At 40.7% G+C, this 23,618-nt stretch overlaps 1 protein-coding gene and 1 non-coding gene across 2 annotated transcripts; both read left to right on the top strand.

Moving 5' to 3' along the window:
• Nucleotides 1-1,613: 1,613 nt before the first annotated feature.
• Nucleotides 1,614-1,731, top strand: LOC136348038 (5S ribosomal RNA). Its single transcript, XR_010733571.1, has one exon. It is a non-coding gene; the product is annotated as a 5S ribosomal RNA (ribosomal RNA).
• Nucleotides 1,732-16,155: 14,424 nt separating this feature from the next.
• On the top strand, nt 16,156-18,001 carry LOC136347852 (uncharacterized). Its single transcript, XM_066298193.1, has 3 exons — nt 16,156-16,396; nt 16,548-16,774; nt 17,408-18,001. Exons 1-3 carry the CDS (start codon nt 16,156-16,158, stop codon nt 17,999-18,001), a joined length of 1,062 nt encoding a protein of 353 aa, XP_066154290.1.
• The last annotated feature ends 5,617 nt before the right edge of the window (nt 18,002-23,618 follow it).

Below are 23,618 nucleotides of genomic sequence, written 5' to 3'. Positions count from 1 at the left end.
TCAAATCGGTCTCCGCTAGAGACCAATCAGTCGCCATATGCACGGACTCTCTTGCCTCAATTCAATCCATCAACAACATCTACACACAACACCCCATTGCTCAAGAGATTCAACACAGGATTCATGTAACTTCTAACCTTGGCACAAAATTGTTTATCATTTGGGTGCCATCGCATGTGGGAATTGGGGAAATGAAAGGCTGACACGATCGCAAAAGAAGCTTTAAAATCTGCCCTACACACCGAAGATATTCAACTTCAGAAAGACCTCAAAAATCATTTCAAACAACTAGTTCACGAAAAATGGCTAAACGAATGGAAAAGTACAAATTCCAAACTCGCCAGGATCGAGCCCGACCTTCGCACCATATCCCTACACTCGATGAGCAGGAAAGATGCCCTCCTGATCCGACGATTAAGAATTGGACACACTAGACTCACACACGCATATCTCATGGAGCCCAATCAACCACCTGTATGTGAACATTGCAGTGTAATGCTTACAGTTAAACACATCCTATCCGAATGCCCTTACTACTCCATGGAGAGGTCGCGACAGAACCTAAGCGACGACATCAGAGAAAACCTTACTAGTTTTCATATGCTGTCAAATGTTATTGCATTTCTGAAACACACTAATTTATATAACAGTCTATAAGCTGAACACTTCACATGTACTCTGTGTCTTGCGTCCCTGTGCCAATGGCCTGTTGTTGCCGACGCACGTTAATTTTAAATAAATAAAATAAATAAAATTGTCTTTCAAATGGCGTTTCGTTTTTTTCATTTGAGCTGCGCGTCGCCGAGAAATGGAATTTTAAACATTTTACTGGACTTCTTATGTACCATATGACACATATAGCCCGTAAGGGCCCTTGGTGGTAGTGCACCCCTAGTTGGAATTTCTAGGTATTAATACTTAAGGGATAATCGAAGTAATTTTGCTCTTTTTTCTTCTCTTCATCTTAGAGCACTGTCGGTGTCGGATATGTGATCAAAATTACAGTTCGTTACCCGCTCAACTAAGCAATCTCCTTCTTCATATATTTAGACCAACAAATTCTGTCATTATTAAAATAAGTGAAACCAAGTCCATTTTCGTAAACCAAATTGTCGTTTTAGTGGTTTCGTTTGTCGAAGGAACCCCTTTAATAATTATCATTCACAGGAAAATGCCTTTTCCCTTTCCTGTAGACAAAGGAGGGGAAGCGGAATAATTGTCTCATTCCTGATGCCACAGATAATAAAAGGATGAGATCCGATAGGACTCGCATGGTAGTAGTAGGTACCAGGTGGAACGGTGTACTGCCTCCTTTCCTAGAAATTTAAGCAGGGTACAGACATGTGCTTTCTGTATAGGCTCCAACAAATTTTTCGTTGACTCCCAGCTTTTTTAGATTATTTAAAAGGTTTTTCAAAATGATTTCACTTGTTGACAAAATAACTGGGACTATGCCCATTCGTCATTATTTCCCGATTTGTTCTTGCTAACCCTTACATCGGACATGGTTAGTACTTAGATGGGTGACCACCTGGGAACACCACGTCCAGTTGCTTTTTTTTAACTCTTCAAGTTAGTGCTTTTTTTTTCGACCCATGATACATTTATAAGCAAGCAACTGCCATACCACGTTGGTCTACCGGTTCCCGTCCGATCACCGAAGTCAAGCGACGTCGGGCGTGGTTAGTACCTGGATGGGTGACCGCCTGGGAACACCACGTGCAGTTGCTTTTTTTTAACGTTTCAAGATAGTGCTTTTTTTTATCAACCCATGATACATTTATTATCAAGCAACTGCCATACCACGTTGGTCTACCGGTTCCCGTCCAGTATTTGCCTAGCATTCGTTGGGTATAGTCAAAAATTTTTTGAAATTCCACGTGCTAGTAGTGAACTCCCAAATACAATACAAGAATTTCGTATAGTTTTTCTCTTCTCTGTGTTCCGTGTGTCTAGATAGGCGTCTGTGTGAGTGCGTTTACATCATCGCTTTATAGAGGTACCCCGGGAAGGGGACCCCTTCCCACTCAATTGAACCTATTGAATGGATAGTGAGGTTATTTGTTATCTCTCATACTTGTACCATAGAGCGTCCAACGCAGCGTCAACATTGTCAGGGGGAGGAACGGAGAAGCCACCCCGCTCCGCAGTCACTACGCGGCCTTTTCAAGGGTATTTATGGGTTGGGTGGAATGTGATGGGGAGTTACAAATGTTGGTCAAGGAGGTCTCCACGGTTCCAGAAATAGTGGGAGCCGCTTGTACGCTGGACCGTGTTTGAGGATATTTTCCGGATCGAACCGTAGGCGGGTTAGATCTTTAGTCAGGGTGGATCCAGAAATTTGGTGCCGGTAAAAATTGTCGGAGGTCCTGTCGATGTACTCGGAGACATACTCGACCTCGGCCGCCTCATGGAGGTCACGTATGCGAGTGTATGTGCTGGCAGCAAGAGCTCCTCTCAATATACGATTTTGGAATATTTGGAATCTCCCCCTTTGTGTGTCAGAAATTGAGCACCACACGGGAGCGCCATAAAACATTGCTGATCTTATGAGTACCTTGAAGATTAGCAGTTTGTTAGCTGGACTCATGGTCGACTTCGGGCTGATGAGTGGATACAGCTTTTGTTGACCCGCAAAGATTTTCTAGATAGCATACGTGACGTGGTCCACGAAGGTCAGCCGTTCATCGAGCACGATCCCCAGGTACCTTGCGGTTCTCCGTTGTCGAACTGGAACCCCGTTCATCAGCAGAGGATTTATGATACGATGAATGGTGATTTTTTTCGTGAAAACCACCAATTCAGTTTTGGTCGGATTGACTTTCAGCTTCCATTTCTGGAAAAAAGGTAATATGAGACCGAGGTGATGTGCCAGTCTCTGTTTCGCGCCCTGAGCGTAGAAACAGTGGTTGTAAACGACTGTGTCGTCCGCATAAAGGGCCAGTTTGGTGGTGGGGAGTATGGGAAAATCGGAGATATACAGGGAGTACAGTAATGGGGACATTACCGTGCCCTGCGGAACCCCCGACGTTAACGGGCAGCACTGGGACAGGGACTGTTCGACTTTTGTCTTAAAGGAACGCCCTCTTAGATACGAGGAAATAAGAGAGACAAAGTGGAGGGGGAGATTGAGGACTACGGCGAGTTTGTATATGAGGTCCTCGTGCCAGACCGTGTCAAATGCTCTTTCCATGTCAAGAAAGAGCATCGCGGTGTTCAACTGGTGGTTGTAGGCCGTGTAGATGTCGTTGACCACCTTCGCCGCAAGGAGAGTTGTGTTGTGTCCGGCCCTAAAGCCGAACCGTTCGGAGGGGAGAAGGTCCTTTCTTGACACGATCTTGTTCAGTCTTGTCAAAATCAACTTTTCAGTTAACTTTGCCAAGGTGTTCAAGAGGGAAATCGGGCGGTATGACGAGGGTAGGGAGAGGTCTTTTCCGGGTTTGGGGATTAGAATTACTACAGCCCGTTTCCAGTCCGCCGGAAAGTGCTGTAGTTTGAGGATGGCGTTGGTTATGTGGGTGATTTGGACGATGGTTTTCCTGGGTAAGTTTTTAAGGAGGGGGTAAGTTATGCCGTCCGGTCCCGGGGCCTTATTGTTCGGGAACCGACGCAGACATTTGCGGACTTCGGAGGGGGAGCATAAGATGGAGTGGAAAATATGGGGGGGGATGGGGTAGGGTCTTTCGGAGAATTTACGGGCGACCTCGTTGATCACCACCTGTTCCGGGTCGGTGTTTGGGGTTCCGGCATGAATCTCACTCAGAAAACGGGCAAACACCCCGGCCTTCTCCGAGTCCGACACGAATTCCTCCCCGTTGTGGTGGATGGCGGGTAGTTTCTGATATTCTCTTCGGAGGTTACGGGCAATCCTCCAAAGGGAATTATCTCGAGGATTTACGTCGTGAAGCGTCCTGGACCAGCATTCGTTCCTGTGAATGGTTATTTGAAATTTAATTGTAACCGTGAGGGCGTTGAAACGTAGGCAGTCCACGTCCCGCCTATAAGTCTGCCACCTTTTCCGGATCTTGTTTTTGAACTTTATCAGTTCAACGATCTGGGAGGGTAGATTGTCGGGCGGAGGCCTATCCGGTACTCTCTTCGCCAACGCTCTCTGTTGACTCTGTATCGTACACGTCAAATTCCGAATTTCTCGGTTCAAGTCTTCGGGGGTCTCAATTTGGCTTGAGACCGCACAAGCCCTGGAAATGTTTAACCTATAAAGATTCCAGTCGAAATCCTTATAGGAGTACTTTGTGCCATCTGGTGGTGCCCTGAACTCGTTCCAGGAAACGTGCACCGGAAGATGATCCGAGTTGAGAGCGTTGTCGGTGGTGAGATCTGAGAGACCGTTCAGGCCTCTGCTGATTCCCAGATCGATGGTGGTGGGTGACATTCCATTAGGCGGGAAGTGGGTGGGTGTGCTGGGGCACAACAGATGCAAGTCCACGCTGTCTGAAATAAAGTCGGCCAGCACCGTGCCGCGAGTATTCAAACGACTGTTATTCCATAAGCGGTGACATGCATTAAAGTCCCCCAGCACCAACACCTCTCGGTTAGGTGGGAAGAAGGCGTTGAGGTCAGCAGGTGTGAAGTTACTGGTGGGGGGTGCGTATGCTCCGACCAGTATTGTGCCGGTTTCCAGCCGGATGCACACGTGCTCAATGTTGGTGAGGAATTGGAGAAGTCGCTTTTAGTTGATGCGGGTGCTTATGGCAATTGCCACACCGCCCCCCCTTGCGCCCCGTCTGTCGCTTCGCTCTATGGAAAAGTGTTTAATGTGAATTCTATCCACGTCGCGTAATCTCGTTTCCAAGATTACAGTGACGTCGATTTTTTTAATACTTAAATAGTGGATGAATTCGCCCAATTTGGCCTTCAGTCCGTTGCAATTCCACTCGATAATGTTGAATGTAAGAGAGTCTATATTCCAAAATTTTGAATGTCGCATGTGAAAAATTGCCGACTGGCAATAAATTTTTGTTCGGGTGTTCTACAACTTTTCAGCATGGAGATATAGTGGTCTAAAGCCAACATCATCTCGTCCATGTTTATTAGAGTATTTAATTCCGCAAATTTATCTTTCAAGGCGGTGAACTTATCCTGCATACCTACGCTTTTTACCTCTGATATTGCTGGTACCGATTTGCCTTTACGCCTAAGGATATCGGAGAAGTTTACATCGTAGTCTTCTGTTCGAGTACTAGATGGTCCTGGGGATGCTGGTCGCTTTTGGGAAAGCTCGGCTCTCGTAGGTTGGGATAAACTGGTCGGGCGTTGCGTGGATGTCTGACATCCCGTTTAGGCTGGATTTATGGGCAAGGGGGCTTCTTTATACACGGGTTTGTCCTTCGACAGAGCTTTGACCCTAAACTGATACACAGGACAGCTCTTGTCAAAGGACCTGTGTGGGTCTCCGCAGTTGGTGCATTTGATGGCGGCTCCCTCATTGCATTGTGTTATTTCGTGTTCCTGGGAACACTTGGAACAACGGGGTTTCCGGTGGCAGTTTCTGGCAACATGTTCCCACACTTGACACCTGCGGCATTGAGTGATATCGCGTTGGTTCCGTCTATTTTCCCCGGTGATGCGGACGTTGGAGACGATCTTGACTTGGTTTTGTAGCTTGTTTAGCGTGACGAAGCTGTCCATCACCACTAGGTACAATGGGTGAAACATGGTCCTCATGAGGTGAACTTCTTTAACTGGAACTCCGTTCTCTTCCATGAGTTCGTTCTTTATTTCCTCCGGCGAAATTTCACCCTGCAACCCCCTGAGGACGAACGCATGGGTTCTTTCCTCCGACGTGGCATATGTGTGGAATTCCACATTTCCCATCTCGAAATTCCTTTTTAGGTTAGCCTAGTCAGTTAGGTCCTCTACATACACTATAATAGAGTTTTTAGCGTATTTTAATGTGAATTTATTTTTTACTATCAGCTTGATGTTACTAGTTAGTTCTTTGTGACGGGTGAGCCTGCCCGGGACAACTAGTGGGGGAGGTTTGTTAGTGCCTTTTTTTCTTTGTAGGGTGGCAATTGCCTTGCGATGGATTTGTTGACTCGTTGGGGTTGTTATTTCGTCCTCAATCTGCCCAGTCTGTTCGTCCTTTTCTGCATTGTCCGTCAAAGGTCTGTAGCGGTTCGCCGTTGTCACTTGTACGGGGTTGCGAATCAAGTTTTCCCACTTGATGGTTTTCAGTGGGGTTCTGAAACCGTCCTATTTCTGGCTTTGGGGGTGAGCATCGGTCTGTTCATTTGTCGAATGGAGAGAGGAGCTGATGCTCTCGAAGGTCGGAGCCTTTGAGGTGGCCATGTCACTCGAGGATTTTGGGTCCCGAGAAGTGTTTTTGGGATCGTTCGTTGCCACTTGGGTCCGTTTGTTCCTGTTTGTAAGGACGGTGGTGGGTTTCCTCTTTTTGGAATGCTCCGCACGGAGGTGGTTTACTACCGTGAGGAGCTTCAGAGAGGTGTTTTCGTCAAGGGCTTTTCTTACCTTGGCTAGGAGGTCCTTACACCTCAGACAGGCTATGTTAGCCCTTAACAGAGTGCAAAGTTTTGTGAGGCGACTTTGTTTGGCTGCGCCAGTCAAACCAACGAACACTTCAGTGGTTGGATCACTACTTGTTATGGATAGTATAGATTCGTAGGAACCATTTATATCGGTGACTTCTGCGTTCTCCACACAGTTTTCATTGTCCGATAGTTCGCTGTCCATTTGATAGGTTCAATTGAGGGAGAAGGGGTCCCCTTCCCGGGGTACCTCTATAAAGCGATGGTGTAAATGCACTCACACAGACGCCTATCTAGACACACAAAACAGAGAGAAGAGAAAAACTGTACGAAACTCTCGTATTGTATTTGGGAGTTCATTACTAGCACGTGGAATTTCAAAAATTTTGACTATACCCAACGAATGCTAGGCAAATACTGGACGGGAACCGGTAGACCAACGTGGTATGGCAGTTGCTTGCTTATATATGTATCATGGGTCGAAAAAAAAAGCACTAACTTAAAACGTTAAAAAAAAAACAACTTCATGTGGTGTTTACTGGCTGTCACCTATCCAGGACGAGTTATGTTTTCTTATCACGAATTTATGTTTAAAAAAAACTTTATTTAAAGAAAAAGACAATGGAATGAAGAACTTGAACGAACCGTTTATTATCTTAACTGCGAGAATCACAATAATGTGATAAAACTAAAGATTAACTGTCCAGTATACAGGAATCCAATTTATATGAAAAAAGGTCTTGCGTCAGCTTTTCTTCCCGTTGGTGTATAGTCCGGGACCATAGGTAACTCATATATCGTTCCTCTCGGGGACTTCGAAGCGAAGGCCTTTCTAGGCAACAACATCTGATTACTAGTGTATTTTTTGTATTGTTATTTTGCGGGCATATGTGCTTCTGGCTGTTAAAATTAATTAGCGAGCAGTCCCACAATGGATTCCATTGTGAAAGTAAACGCTTTGTAAATTACCAGCAAAACAGCAGCGACGAAAAAAAATTAAGGGACATGGTCTCAAAAAAGGTTGCGAAAATAAAAATCTCCGTCAAAAAGTAGTGAGTTCTCTTCCGGCTCGGAGGAATTTTCTTTGCGGAAATCGGACCTGGGAAAAGTCGTAATAAGGGCGGCCGTCATCAAGCGGATGACAGAAAATCGGACGGTCGAGGAGGTTGAGCTCTTCATAAGCACTATGTTCGTCGAAGGAAGGAATTTGTTGGCTTTCGTAAAAGACAAGAAAAACATGAAACGCGGCATTAAACAAGGTGTGTGAGAAATGAAAAGAAACACCGATAAGCTCTACACCAGAAAGAAATTTTTTTGAGTCAAACACAAAGGATCGGGCTGTCCAAAGAATCGGTTACGCCGATCGGAACCCAAAAAAGCAGGGCAGTTAATATCCAAACGAGAGAAATTAATGTCCAATCGAGCGGGAAATTGGCAATAGATGTGCTTCCGACTGAAACTACGTTTTAGACTTGGAAGCAACTCGAATCGAGAACGTGATCAAACACGGTTTTCGCGACCACCGAAGTAGTAATCGAAAATCTTCTGGAGGACAACACCTCGGAGGAAACCAAAGTCGTGCTTGGCGATCACGACAAGGAGCTGACTGAGAGCATCCACTCTCAGTTTAGGAGCCGATAATTGGAATTCGCAAAATTGGAGGACTTCGACGTCCTAGCAGGTCGTAAAAATAAAGTTCAAAAAACTTGACGAGGCCTCGGAAACAAAGAAAATAAATGTCCCGGCGGAAGAAAAAGAAATTGTTGCACAAATGTGCAGACACTGAGCCGCGTTCGGTCGCGAAAAAGCGGAGATATCTCTGACAAGTTTAAAAAAGATGATTCAATTCATCTTCTGCGACAGTCCGAAAATACGGATTTTCATTACCAAATTAAATACAGCCGAGGATAAACATTCCACCTTGGCAGGAAAGAAAAACTTCGCGACGTACGCAATCGTCGTAAACAAATAAAAAGAAAACGCGGCTGAAACGATCAAAAAGATCAGTTCATCCTTTGGGCAGGAACGCGAACAAGAATAAAATAAAGATTATCAAGCTTAACAAAGAGGGAAACCTTATGGCTACCCTAGATAAAGACGAAGCGACACTCGAAGAAATCGGCAGAGACATGGCGAAGTTTCTCGGGAAATATAGCGTGTGCCTCCTGAAGGAACGACAAGAGAAGGTCTTTATTTTTAACAGAGGCATGGGTGCTTCTGCCTCTAAACAGGAAATATTCCACACCCTAAAGGCGGTAGTTTCCAACCTTAAGGAAGCAGAAGTTACGATCAGAGAAATGCATCAGTACGCATGATCGAAAGAAGCGGTCACCGTGCGTTTACAGGAAAAGCACGCGGCCCGTATCCTACAAGGTACTTTGCGCATGGGACTCGTCAGGTCCGAACTCGAGCGACACCTAAAGATGCGCGAAATGCTGAGCGCACGATCACTTAACGCAAAGATGCAACAGTCTCGTTCGCAGGAAATGTTGCTTCCGGGGAGGAAAACCGGATCACGGCGGAAAACAGTGTCCAATTAAAGAGGAAGACTGCGTTTGCGCCCTCTGCGAGGAAAAGGGTCATTCACCGGGAAGCAGCAACTACGTGAAATTCCGGGATGCATTCAACAGTGTGCGATCGGCCAGGAGAGCGGAACGGCAGTGGCTGGATCTCCTGTGACGGCAGGAGGCGCCCCCCGAACAAAACGAGACGATCACGGAAGATCGTCAATAAAACTGCGAACTACAAAACCGTTTTCCTCACTCTTCACAAGAAAACGCTAGATAAAAAAATGAAACTAAACAATAACTTAAAAATCCTACAGATCAATGCTGATCTATCGATAAAAGCTCGTGACGTGACATTTCTGGAAGCAGCTAAGCGAAATGTCGATTTAATAGTGACGAGTGAGTCGAATCAAATTATGATGACATCCCAAGAATCGAAGATAATCCAGACGTTAAAATGTAAGCTATGCTGAAGATTTGGCCGTCAGTATTACGGGCAATGACGAGTTGGATATAAAATTAAAAATAATAACAACAGTAAACAAAATAAAAGAATGTATGGAGATACATAATTTAAAGTTAGCAGCAGAAAAAACAGAAGCAGTACTCTTGGTCGCGAAAAGGAAACTTAAAGAAATCACATTCAAAATACAGGACGCTAGCATAACAACAAAAAAGTCAATAAAATACTTGGGAATACATTTAGACAAAAACCTAAGATGTAAAGAACAGATAACACAAAGTGCAAGAAAAGCATAACCAACACCTATGAGTCTGAGTCGAATCATGCCTAATCTAGAAGGACCATCAAGTAGTAAAAGAAGAACAATAGCAGCTACAATAAATTCAATAATTTTATACGGGACTCCAATATGGGAGGAAGCTTTGAAGTTTGAGAATAACAGAAAACAGTTTAGAGGGGTTCACAGAAGGGCAATTTTGAGGGTGATTTCAGGATACCATACCATATCGTACGAGGCAGCAGCGGTGATAGCGGGGATGACACCAATAGTACTTTTAGCGAAGGAAAGAAAAAATACTTATAAGAAATCGGGACTAGATATTAAAAAGGAAAAAAAACACTACAGTAAAGACATGGCAATAGGAATAGGATGCGTTAAAAGATAAAGGAACGTGGACTAAAGTATTGATACCAGACATAAAGATGTGGATAACCAGAAAACATGGTGAAGTGAACTATTATTTAACACAAATATTATCGGGACATGGATGCTTTAAACATTATTTAAAACGAATAGGTAAGATAGAGAGTACACAATGTGAATACTGCCCAGACGAAGACACAGCACGGCACACATTTTTTGAATGTCCTAGATGGAGAACGGAACGGTGTATAGTAGAGGAGAGAGTAGGGGAAAAATTAAAACCGGAAAACATGATGACAATAATGATTGAGAAGATGGAAAACTGGAGACTGATAAGTGATTTGGCAAAGAGGATAGTGATAGAGAAGGAGCATGACGAGAGAAAGAGAAAAAAAAAACAATAATAAATAAATAAATAAATAGATAAATAACATGATACAGTGTTTTGGAGGAACCGTTCCCCCTTAAAAAAAAACTGCCATTCAAACACTAAAAGGGGTAACACCCAGGGTTTTCCCTAATTTCTTGTAGGGCTAAGTTAAGACTTTGTATATACAGTATCGGACAAAATTAGAGCAACTTTTGAAATATTCTTCTAAATTTAAGTTCTCTAAAAAATCATGAAATATTTTATCATAAACATTCAGCTTAAGGTAGTTAGTGTAAAATACATTTGCTATAAATAGTTTAAGTTGTTATTGGGAATAAAAAAATTAAAAAAATGTTTTGATTTAAAATTGTTTGCGACAAAATAAGAGCAACCAACGTTTAAATATTTTGTATTTCTGACTCTCCTGTGGTCTTGTAAACAACTAATATCTACGATTATGCCTCGTGGTGTTCACTATTCAGTTGATCTAAAACAAAAAATTATTAGTGCATATGAGAGTGGGAAATCGCAAAAACTTATATAGGAAGTTTTTGGCATAAAAAAAGATGTTGTATCAAAAACTATCAGGAGATTCACTGACCGTGGTGACGTAACGAATTTAAAACGAGGTGGTCGGAAAAGAAAAACGACAGAGAAGTTAGACAGGCGTCTTACAAGGCTAAGTAAAAAAAATCCTGAAATGTCAGCTCGCCAGATTAGTGCACAAGCAGGAGAAGTTAGTGTTCCTTCCAGAACAGTTCAACGTCGATTGACACAACGTGGTTTAAAAGGAAGGAAACCTGCCAAAAAACCACATCTTTCACTAAAAAATAGAGAGGCCAGGATGTTGTTCACCACCTACCGCCGAGATTGAACTCCTCAACAGTGGAAGAAAGTATTATTTTCCGATGAATCCAAGTTTTGCATCTATGGAAGTCATGGAGCTCAATGGACACTCCGCTCAAATGGCCAAAGACTTAATCCAAAGAACGTAAAAACTCCCATTAAACACGGAGGAGGAAATACTATGGTTTGGGGTTGTTTCTCTGCTTACGGAACTGGTCCACTTTATAGGATTAAGAACAAAATGAATAGATTTAAGTATCATTATATACTAGAGAATGTTATGTATCCATATGCCGAATGGGAAATGCCTCTTAAGTTTGTCTACCAGCACGACAACGATCCTAAGCATACTGCAAAAATAGTAAAAGCTTAGTTCGTGGAGAAGAAAGTCGAGGCAATGAAATGGCCAGCCCAATCTCCGGACTTAAATCCCATTGAGAACCTTTGGGAGATCATAGATAACAAAATCCGAGGAAAAAATATTACCAATCAGGATAATTTATTTGAAGAAATAGAGAACGCCTGGAAGTCTATTGATCCTGACATCATTTCAAATTTAATTTCTTCAATGCCAAAAAAGTGTGAGCTAGTTCTTCAAAACAAGGAGTATTGGACTAAATATTAATGGTAATACACAAAAAAATATTCTAAATATAATATTAATTCAAATAATTTTTAAGTTGCTTTAATTTTGTCGCTCCAATTGTGGTAGTAAAAGGTTTTCTTTTTCCTTCTCCTCTAAAATGTGCTTTTTAAACATTGAGTCTCAGATGTAAATTATAATAGGCTGTAAACATATTACTGATAATAACAAATCTTATTTTTAAAGAAACAATGTCAATTTAAAATTAAATTTATAAAGTTGCTCTAATTTTGTCCGATACTGTATAGTTAGGTATTATTTTAATAATATAAGAAACAGAAAACGGTCGGGCAAAATACCCTCGTGGTACGCGCATGGGCTTCACAATCTGCACCATGATTTCCGACAAACCCTGGGTTTATCCAACAGTTATCCCCAGATGAGGGACGAACCAAATGTTGGAATTCCCAGCAACAGCCTTTGTCAGAACCAAAATCATGGTGCAATTACACGTACCGACAATACGCACAAGGCCCAATCTAGCCATTAAAGCGCTACGCCTTAATACAGTAAAAAGAGCGGAATAAAGCATAGAGTCGGGATACGCCTATGGGTGTTCCTTGAAGAGGCAGGATTTAAGAACAGGCAAGCTTTGGTAAGGGGGTTGTTGTTCTTTTGCTGAATCTGAAAAAGCTTGCTTGTTTTTGGTTCTCGAAAAAGCTCTCGTTTCGGTTTCTTTTACAAGTTTTGCCACCCCGCGAATTAGGAACGGGGCAAAAGAGAGTACGACATCGCCGGCCGTGTAAAAACCGAAAGAGAAAAGTGAGTTTAGGTGAGTGTCCGCGAGTTAACACCGATCGTGAAAAGTGTCTTACCACGTAACTCACGCCATTAGTATATCATCGGAAGGAGTCATTAGATCTCTTATTCCCACTGCTGCGCCCACGGAAGAAAAAGCGGAAAAGGAGCCTCATCCCGAGAACTACGCAAGAACTGTTAAATAGGATAGAGTAAGGAATGTAAAATTAAGGACGCTGTAGAAATAGTTTTAAGGTTCAGGAGCTTATCCAATTCTCCCACTCTTGTAAATGATTAAAAGTTTCCTAAGTTAAACTTTAGAAGTAGTATTAAGAACTCTTTTAGAAAAACTTAGGTGGTACCCCTTAACAATTAAACGTATGTAGTGATAATTCTTACGTTTGAAATGGCATACGGGACTGCGATTGGAAACAGGCTGGGACTCTTCCAGTTATCGTTAGAGGGGATTGATTCCCCTAGTACCACCCAGGAAGCAGAGGCAAAAAGGCCCCGAGAAGCACCGACGCCGCGCCCACGACGGTCAAATATCCTTGCTAATCACGTTAACAGGAACAAAAGAAACAATAAGACGTTAGGAGAGAAGTTTCCACCCCATCTCTGAAGTAATGGCTCGTGGCGATTCCGGGGGGATCCAGGATGAAGAGGGGAGGGTTTTAGTGGATAGGCGTCCCACTCAGGGATGAATCCCACATAACCCGGTCGTTACATCAGACCGGGTACCTTTCGAAGGTTTTCCTCCTGTATAAAAAAATTAAATTAAATTAAATTAAAAAAAAAGTGAGTCAAATAAAAAATTTAAAATATGTAGAAAACAGATAATTTAAATAACGTAGCCATTTTTACGAGAACCAAAAATGCGAGGTTCTCAAAAATAGTTTGCGGAAACAGTTTCGTTGTGCTGTTTGCAGATGAATAGACGATTATTACCAGTTATAATTCGCCTTATTGCCCATGGGAGCAGTTCGACCAATACCTGATCGACTTGCAGCAAGCGACTGCCGGTTGATACAGTAAATTAGCTCTAATGGGCAATTTTAATGCCAAATCTCTTGACTGGAAAACGATGGCAAACAACTTAAAGGGTGTAGCCTTGTCCCAACCGTCGGGGGTACCAAATATGATGGCTCTCAAAATTGGAGAACCCACGTTCGTAACGTGCGACCAAAAAATGTGAATTGTCGTCACGTTTGCGAGCCAGGGCCTAACCACTCACGCGAAAAACTGACAGGTAATAGATAATGAACCGTGGTCGCCGCACAACCATATTTATTTCGAAATTGGTAGCACACCGGTACAGAAGTCGAAACTGCAGTGATGTAAAACCGGAGAAGAAAAAAATCATCGATGCTTCCGGGAAACTTCTCGAACGCCGCCACTGCAAGATGAGTAGCGGGGAGGAAATTTCGAAAATCATGAAGGGCGCTTTCCGGATGACTTGTAATAGCAATCTCAACGACGCCACTGGCAGTCAAAACCCTTACTGGTGGTCGGAGCAAGTTGAAACGATAAGGAAAAACTGCATGAAAACTAGAAGACACACGCTGCCAGGACCATAAGTAAATGCTCATTAGCGTACATGTTGAACTTGACCAATTCCCACCTGTTCTATGTTGTATGCGTGGTGTTATATACCTTTCTATTCTCAAATCCAGTATCTGTCATATAACTTATAATCTCAGACGACATGAACCTTTCCCAATAATATGGGGTTATCATAGGAATAATTTAGAGCAATTGGACTATCACCAGACTGCCCTTTCATCTATACATGAACAATTAACTGCGACCAAAGTCTCAAGTCCCCGGGAGTTTGCCCTTAGCAGTGTAATTTAGATAAGTTGTTCTACGCACATATAAGTAAGTTTCAGCCCCAAAATGAGAGATTATGATTTTTTCCTCAGACAGAGTGCATAGTGTTAGAAACTCTTAAATTCCTTCAAATAGTCCAGAGTAAAAGTATAGAACCTTAGTAATAATATAAAGAATTGTTAGTGAGTTAATGAGTCGTCTTAATCCTGACAAATCAACGTCATGGTGTCGATCACGTATAAAATATCGGCTGGTGTCACAACAGTGGGTTGTCAACTTTTATCTAATTTATGAGACTTGAGGGCTATATGGACGCCACCGCGAAGAACTGTGGGCAGATCTCGCACATGGCCCTAAGGCGTGAGAAATATTTGTTACATTGACCAGGCCTCACAAAAAAATCATTCATTTTAGACGATAATTGCACAACCTTATAAGGTTTTATACATATTTCAATCATTTTACATAAAACAGAGACATCGGGCCGTGGGAATCGGTCTACGGCAGTTCTGATTGATGCATACGAAGTCGGAGGGAGGCTGAAAATAACGAATTTGGCCGCCACCACCGTCGAAACCCAAAAAAGTTTTAGAGTTTTTCCCTCAGTTCTTTTCTGGGTCCTCTCCTCAACCACACGCAAATGGCCATACTTCATTTTTTCGTTATATTCACCAGTTTTGTAAGCTAGCGCGGTTCTGAGCAATATCCAGTTATCAAAATGAAGTGTACATGTTAACTGAATGAGAAGGCCTTTGCTTTGCGAACCTTTGCTTCAGGGTATAAACGGGTAGTTGTATTCCGGGGCTCAAAAAACGCAACGAGCTCACGGAAATCTAAACGTTACAGTTGCCGAAACGGGGGCGTTATTGCAAAGGTACAAGGAAATAAGGAAGTCCCTCCACAGGAAGATAAGCTTGAGGAAGAAAGCTGTAATGTACCCACTCATATCGAATAGAAACAACCAGACATAATTACAGAACAATTAGAACATCACTATGTTAGTACAACAAATTCATAATTAACTAGGTCAAAGGTCTAAATCCATTTCACTGTAATTAAATAGGTTAAAGGTCTAAATCTACCCTTAACGATATCTAGAGATACAAAGTAGTATATAAGAAAAAATTGGAAGACACAAACGTAGAGTTCGAAGTAGAGTTCGAGTTAGAGTTCGAGTTAGAGTTCGAGAAAAGCAGTTAAGAAAGAAGCGACTAAGAAACGAAAATCAACTTTGTTCGTGCCTAACAGAAATCTACAACCTGTGTTCGTAATCTTGTACCTTCGAGTTTGTTAACCCTCCATTAGTCGCTATGGGTCTGACAGACCCATAGTGTTTTTATTTGCTAATTGTTGGAAAACTATTGGAGCCACATTATTGTCGCTTCGTGACATCTCAAAGGGACATTTTAAGAATAGTTTACATTAGTTTTATACCCTGGTAAGTGTTTTATTGCGCTATAAATTCTTGAGATGTGTTGATCGGCGCCGTCTTGGGGGTGCCTTACCCATTTCTACTAGCCGCGTTACAGTTGTACGAAGTCCTTTGGTCGAGAGTTCTTTGTTTTGTTCGCTTATTTTAGTTAAATTTGTGTTAGTGTTTATAAAGATGGACAAAAAACGTTTCAATTTGAATAGCACTGATGATATTGAAGAACTAAATCGTCTGGTGTTTGAAGAAATGGAGAAAAGCGTAACCATTGCCGACGAAAATTTTGACGAATCAGATGATTCAGAAATGGAAGATTATGTTGAAGAGAGGCTTGTAGATTCTGATACTGATCACGAAATTGACAGTCAAGAAGAATGTGATGAAGAGGATTCTGACTGCGACGCTGATTATTATTCTGGTAAGTCAATATTTTATTGTAACAAGTTCGGTAACTCATCAAAAGACATTTAGCTAGAGACGGTACAAAGTGGAGAAAAAGAGCTTGAAACAGACTCAAACACGACTCCATAACGTTTTGGTAAAATTGCCTGGCGTCGTCGGAACACAAGCAAAATGTACCAACACTGAACTGGATTGTTGGAAGCTATGTTTTGACAATAATATACTTGCTATTATTGTCGAAAACACCAATATATATATCGATAGTATACGGAAAAAAATTGTAAGGGAACGAAATTGTAAACCAACCGATGTAATAGAAATGCAAGCTTTTTTTGCACTATTATATCTAGCAGGAGTATTCCGTGGAAATCATCAAAACATTTTGGATTTTTGGGCAAGTGATGGGCTAGGAATTGACCTTTTTAGAATGACTATGTCAGAAAGACGATTTCGTTTTCTTATAAAGAGCATTCGATTCGATGATAGATCTACACGAAGACAAAGGAAAGAAACTGACAAACTGGCAGCCATACGACAAATATTCACCCTATTCGACGAAAATTGCAAATCGCATTTTGTTCTCGGTCAAAATGTAACTGTAGATGAAATGCTTCCTGCTTTTCGTAGACGTTGCGGCTTTCGACAGTATATACCGTCAAAACCTTCAAAATATGGTATAAAAATTTTTAGTTTATGCGATGCAAAACTATTTTATATCGCATTTATGGAGATATATTGCGGTCTACAACCAGAAGGACCGTTCAGAACAGATAATTCTTCCGAAAAAGTTGTCTTAAGACTTGCTGAATCAATTTATGGTAGTGGAAGAAACATTACGGCAGACAATTGGTTCACGAGTCTGAAGCTAGTGAAAGCACTTGAAGAAAAAAAGCTATCGTACGTGGGAACAGCACGAAAAAACAGAAGAGAATTAACGTCGAATTTTATTACACCACAAAGTCGCCTACAATATAGCAGTGTGTTTGGTTTTTCCAAAAACGAAACTCTTGTTTCTTATTGTCCAAAGAGAGGTAGAATAGTTGTGTTGCTATCAAGTCTACATGTTTCCTGTGAAGAAGTGGCCGATGATACTACGAAAAAACCCGAAATAATAGATTTTTACAATAGTACTAAATCGGGTGTGGATATTGCAGATAAACTCTGCGCCACATATAATGTGGCCAGATCTACCAAAAGGTGGCCAATGGTAATTTTCTATCACATGTTGAATGTGGCAGCGATTAACTCACGACTAATTTTTTGGGGGAATGGAAATGAGTATATTTTTCGGCGGGAATATATAAAAAAATTAGTTTTTAGTTTGTTGAAAGAACAACTAGAAAGAAGGTCACAAATTCCAAATTTGCCACCCGAATTAAAAATGTCATTAGCAAAATATAGGCCCGAAACGTCAGCTAGAGAGGAACAACTTCAAGCTGCCACACTAACAAGAAAAAGAAAACGATGTGAACCGTGCTATAAAGAAACACAAAAAGATGCAAAGACAAAGTATGTGTGCGAAAAATGTAATGTCTATTTGTGTTTGAGTCGACACGTAAGAACAATTTGTCAAAATTGTTTAGAAGAAGAAATCATAATACAAACAGAAGATAGTGAGTAATTTTCGTTTTTTTTAAGCAATATAATTGTTGTGACACCAGCCGATATTTTATACGTGATCGACACCACGACGTTGATTTGTCAGGATTAAGACGACTTTGTTAACTCACTAACAACTCTTCATTTTTAATACTAAGGTTCTATGCTTTTGCTCTGAACTATTTTTAAGGAATTTGAAGAGCGTCTAACACTTATGCACTCTGTCTGAAGAAAAATTATAATGTTCCTTTTTGGGGCTGAAACTTACTTATATGTGCGTAGAACAACTTATCTAAATTACACTGCTAAGGGTAGACACCCGGGGACTTGAGACTTTGGTCGCAGTTAATTGTTCCTATAGTCGAAAGGGCAGTCTGGTGATAGTCCAATTGCTCTAAATTATTCTTATGATAACCCCATATTATTGGGAAAGGTTTGTGTCGTGTGGGATAATAAGTTATATGACAGATTTGAGGATAAGAAGGTATATAACACAAGTCGATACAATAATTTTAGGGGGTGATAGATTTGTCGTAGTACGTACGAACACAAATGATACAATACACCGAGATGTTAATGATGAGAAGATTTTATTGAAAGTACTGGTGTTTCTTTTTTTGTACTAAAACTTATATATCTAAATTTGACATACACTATCTATTCAAAAAAACGTTAAAAATATAATTATAAATGGTGGTTTACTAAACCTTTGACAAAACCATCTAAGCAACAAAAAAACCTATAAACTCCCAAACAGCCTAAACAATCTAATTACGGACACGGAATACAACGAAGGACTGACCCACCTCAAAAATACAGCACCAGGAAAAGACATGATAAAGAGCCAAATACTAAAAAACCTAACACCAGAATCCCACGATGTAATGTTGAGAGCTCTAAACCACCATATGACCAATAACACAATACCAGACTGTTGGAAAAGAGGCATAATTATACCGATCCCGAAAAACGGACAAGACAACTCACAAGTACAGAACTACCGACCTATTACGCTGCTTCTAGTTTTAAGTAAACTATTTGAAAACATCATAAAAAACACACTTGACGAACATTTAGCACGACACATACCGATTTACCAATTTGGATTTAAGAAGAAGCAATCAACAATTCACCCTCTTTTTACCTTGACGAACAATATACAGACCACACAACTAAACAACAACAAATCAGCTTGCCTATTTATGGACATCAATAAGGCTTTTGATAGTGTTTGGCATAAAGGACTTCTATTCAAACTACACCGACTTAACACACCGAAATACTTAGTTCACATAGTAAAAAATTTACTTGACGATAGACTACTTGAAGTTCGAATTGATAACACGCTCTCATTCCCGTTCTCCCCACAGCAAGGCCTGCCCCAGGGCTCGCCCCTCTCCCCTTTACTTTACAACATATATTGCCACGACATTTTTAACCACAACTTACTGAACAAAAACGACATAGACTTAACGGCTTACATATTACAATATGCTGACGACACGGCGCTTGTAGTACATGACAAAACGACAAAGAAAGCCGTAGACCGATTGCAGACGCTAATGGACGACACTAGGACCTGGTTTTATAAGTGGAGGCTAACACCGAATCCCGCTAAGAACCAACTTTTACTGACAAATCACAGAACTAAGGAAAACTCCCCGACACTTACAGCAGACGGACATACAATACACTCCACTAACGACGTAAAATACCTGGGCGTAACTATAGACCACAAATTGAAATTTAACAAACATGTACAAAACATAAGGACAGAAATTACTAGACGAACAAAACACTTTCGATCACTGACATACAAAAACAAGGGAATCAGCACGAAGACAGCGACAAGAATTTACAAATCGATCTGCAGACCCCTTTTAGACTACGGACATATAGTGAGAGCAAACGCTACCGAAAAAACCAAAAGACATATACAGACAACAGAACAAATCGCTCTGAGACTCATCACTAAAACAAGACATCCTAATAATCCTTTGCACAACCCCTCCACACAATTACTATACGAGCGTACGAACATGACAAAAATAACGAACAGACTATCACAAATACAGACAAAATGGAAAAACAACCGACACAACTGGACAATACTTAACCCACTCTGCCTCAGACGACAAACACGACATTCCCACTTTCTCTCCCCTCCCAATACGTTATACGAAGAACTGAGTGAAGATATACAATAGAATTTTTTTTTTTTTTTAATCTCCAAATGTATACCGTTTTGACCACTCTTTATATAAACTTAGGCACTTGGTTATGTAACAAGGGCAGAAAGACCAGTATGGTCGATAGCCTATTTCGTATGAAATAAAGATTATATATATATATACCTATAAACAACTACCCGTCGACATTATTATAAGGGAACCATTTACTGGTACCGGTATTAGGTAAATGATTTCAAACCTTGACCTAAACAAGGTATACCACAGATTATAATACGTGATTCTGAATCGATTGAACCAAACATACCTATATACCCAGTTTTCCTGATAATTCAGTTTTTAATATTTTTTAATTTAACCGTGTTCTTTCACAATTGTTGGAGGGTAGAAGAACACGAAGCCTTTTAATCACAAAAATGTACTAAACTTTTTTATTGCCTATAGATAATTTTTTTATTTTTTTTATTTGATATTATAGTGCCTCGACTGCGTTGGTCATTGGCACTCGGTACGGTGTTTTACATAATCTGTAACTTACACTATACAGGGTGTCCAAGCGAACATTGAATATAGGAGATTAACATGGGAAATTGGTTTTTATTTTTTTGCGCCTGTACGGATTATCCAATTGAAAAATTTTTATATGGAGGTCATAGTATGCAAGACCGGCTATCTTTCAGTATTTTTTTCAGTCTTCTAGTTACAGCCGTTTTGGCTCAAAACGCCTCCAAAATTCAAAAATTTGAATGTCCCGCGTAACCGTTCGGCGCCATGATTGGTCAGAATTAATGTCAAAACACAATGTCGCCAACAACGTAAGCGTAAACACCCCATTTCAAATTAATTTTCCCTTTTTGCTGATTTCTAACTTATTTAAGAATTAATTCAGGGAAAAATCAATGGAAAACCTGAGGATAATTATTATGTGGTCTGCTTTGATGTCCCTACGGTAAATACGCAAGTTTCTTATTACCCCATAATGATAACACAAAGACATAACCTAACCTTTTATCTCACTTACTAGACAGAATCTTCGCGGGCAATTTTAAATTTAATTCAAAACAAAACTTGCGTATTTACCGTAGGGACATCAAAGCAGACCACATAATAATTATCCTCAGGTTTTCCATTGATTTTTCCCTGAATTAATTCTTAAATAAGTTAGAAATCAGCAAAAAGGGAAAATTAATTTGAAATGGGGTGTTTACGCTTACGTTGTTGGCGACATTGTGTTTTGACATTAATTCTGACCAATCATGGCGCCGAACGGTTACGCGGGACATTCAAATTTTTGAATTTTGGAGGCGTTTTGAGCCAAAACGGCTGTAACTAGAAGACTGAAAAAAATACTGAAAGATAGCCGGTCTTGCATACTATGACCTCCATATAAAAATTTTTCAATTGGATAATCCGTACAGGCGCAAAAAAATAAAAACCAATTTCCCATGTTAATCTCCTATATTCAATGTTCGCTTGGACACCCTGTATACAATTCTATATATCAATGTCTTTTAGAAAGTCAATGACGTTTCTTTGATTTTCTATCGTGCTGAGATTCTCTCTTAGATCCGGTTTTATTCTATGTAGGGTTCGGCATTGGCTATATTGGGGGCAAATTATCAAGATGTGCTCGCATGAAAGTGGTGTATTACAGGTTATGCAGTTAGGGGGCGTCTCTCTTGTCATAAGGAAGCCATGTGTTACTCTGGTGTGACCTATTCTGAGCCTTCTGATGATTATGGTATCTTTCCTATTTAGCGATGAGTTGTTGGGTGGTGATCTTGTGCTTCCTGTCTGTGCCAGTTCCGGGTTTGGTTGATTCCAGGTGTCCAGCCATTTGGTTCTGACTGATTGTTTGAAGTGACTTATTAGGTCACCAGGGGATGATATTTCAGCTGTTGGAGATTTTCTGGCGATAGCATCTTTCGCAGCTAGGTCAGCTTGTTCATTTCCTGGGATACTTCTGTGAGATGGGATCCAAATTATATGGATTTCGCTGTGATATGTGTTGAGGACTTGACATATGTCATGGATTTCTTGCACCAGTCCGTTTGTAGAGAATGGGTTCTTAATGGAATGCAGGGCCAACAAGGAGTCTGTACAAATACCTATTACTTGACCTACTTCGTTTACAGTTTTTAAGGCCTGAAGGATTACATAAAGTTCTCCGGTGTGGATGCTACAGTATTTGGGCAGGGTGGAAGACCACAATATGTTATTTGATTTTATGGCCGCACAGCCTACTCCTTGTTCATTTTTCGAGGCGTCAGTGAAGATGGTGATATTGGGCTTGATTGCATGCATGCTTTGCATAAATGATTGATTGACGTCAGAAGGTGATGCTTCTTTTTTGCCATGGTGTAAAAGGGATTGGTGGGTATATGGGATGATTTTCGTCCAGGGAGGAGTCATTGGGAGATAGCTAGTATTTGTTGATTGGTATTCGACATCTTCCAATAGTCCTATAGATAATTGTTTAAATTATTTAAAGGGTAAAGTCTAAAATGGCTTTGTTACCTACTTAGAACTACGTAAACATGATCTTCCGAGCTTGTAATAAAGCGAAGAGCCAAATTCAAACATGGATTTAATTTAAACGCTTAGGTGTAGGTTTATTCGAATTTCTTAAAAACTTCCTTAGGCAATAGTCTTTCAGTCATGCTGAAAAGATTCTTAAGAAACGTTTTAAAAATGAGAAAAATTTACTTTTTATGTACCCGAGCAGCGCATTCACCAAAACGTTATCTACTAAAAATGATCATTTTGGAAGAATTTGTATTTGATGACATCATCAAGTATTCAGGTGAAACAATTCTCACTGAATAAAAAAACATCAGAATTCGAAATATATCTAGAAAAACTCAAGAGGAAGGCGAAAGAAAACAAAAAGAAAGTGGTAGTTGCGGGAGACTTCAATGCTAAAAATTTAATGTGGAACTCAGTTAAAACAGGGGAAAGAGGGAGAATGATGGAAGAATTTATGGAGGAGACGGATATGGTAGTATGCAACGAAGGAAACAAACCGACGTTTGAAACAGCTAGAGCAAGATCAATAATAGATATAACTATGCAACCAAATAGTGGTAAATGTAAAGTGAAAAACTGGACGGTGGGGGAGGATGAAAATCTGAGCGACCACAATAATATACAGGGTGTCCGGCAAGTCGATACAATAACTTTAGGGGGTGATAAAAACAATTGGTTTACCTGAATACTTGATAATGTCATCAAATACAAATTCTTCCAAAATGATCATTTTTAGTAGATAACGTTTTGGTGAACGCGCTGCTCGGGTACATAAAAAGTAAATTTTTCTCATTTTTAAAACGTTTCTTAAGAATCTTTTCAGCATGACTGAAAGACTATTGCCTAAGGAAGTTTTTAAGAAATTCGAATAAACCTACACCTAAGCGTTTAAACTAAATCCATGTTTGAATTTGACTCTTCGCT

The sequence above is a fragment of the Euwallacea fornicatus genome, chromosome 30 (genome assembly GCF_040115645.1).
Source record: "Euwallacea fornicatus isolate EFF26 chromosome 30, ASM4011564v1, whole genome shotgun sequence".
NCBI classification, from domain to species: Eukaryota; Metazoa; Arthropoda; class Insecta; order Coleoptera; family Curculionidae; genus Euwallacea; species Euwallacea fornicatus.
The sequence above is the reverse complement of the archived record's forward strand: the minus strand, read 5'-3'. Positions and strand labels throughout refer to the sequence as shown.

Coding starts and splice junctions, on each gene's coding strand:
- LOC136347852 (XM_066298193.1), top strand. CDS start 16,156: ATGGACAAAAAACGTTTCAATTTGAATAGCACTGATGATATTGAAGAA. Junction 16,397..16,547: donor CGACGCTGATTATTATTCTG/GTAAGTCAATAT, acceptor TCGGAACACAAG/CAAAATGTACCAACACTGAA. Junction 16,775..17,407: donor AAAACATTTTGGATTTTTGG/GCAAGTGATGGG, acceptor TATTGTCCAAAG/AGAGGTAGAATAGTTGTGTT.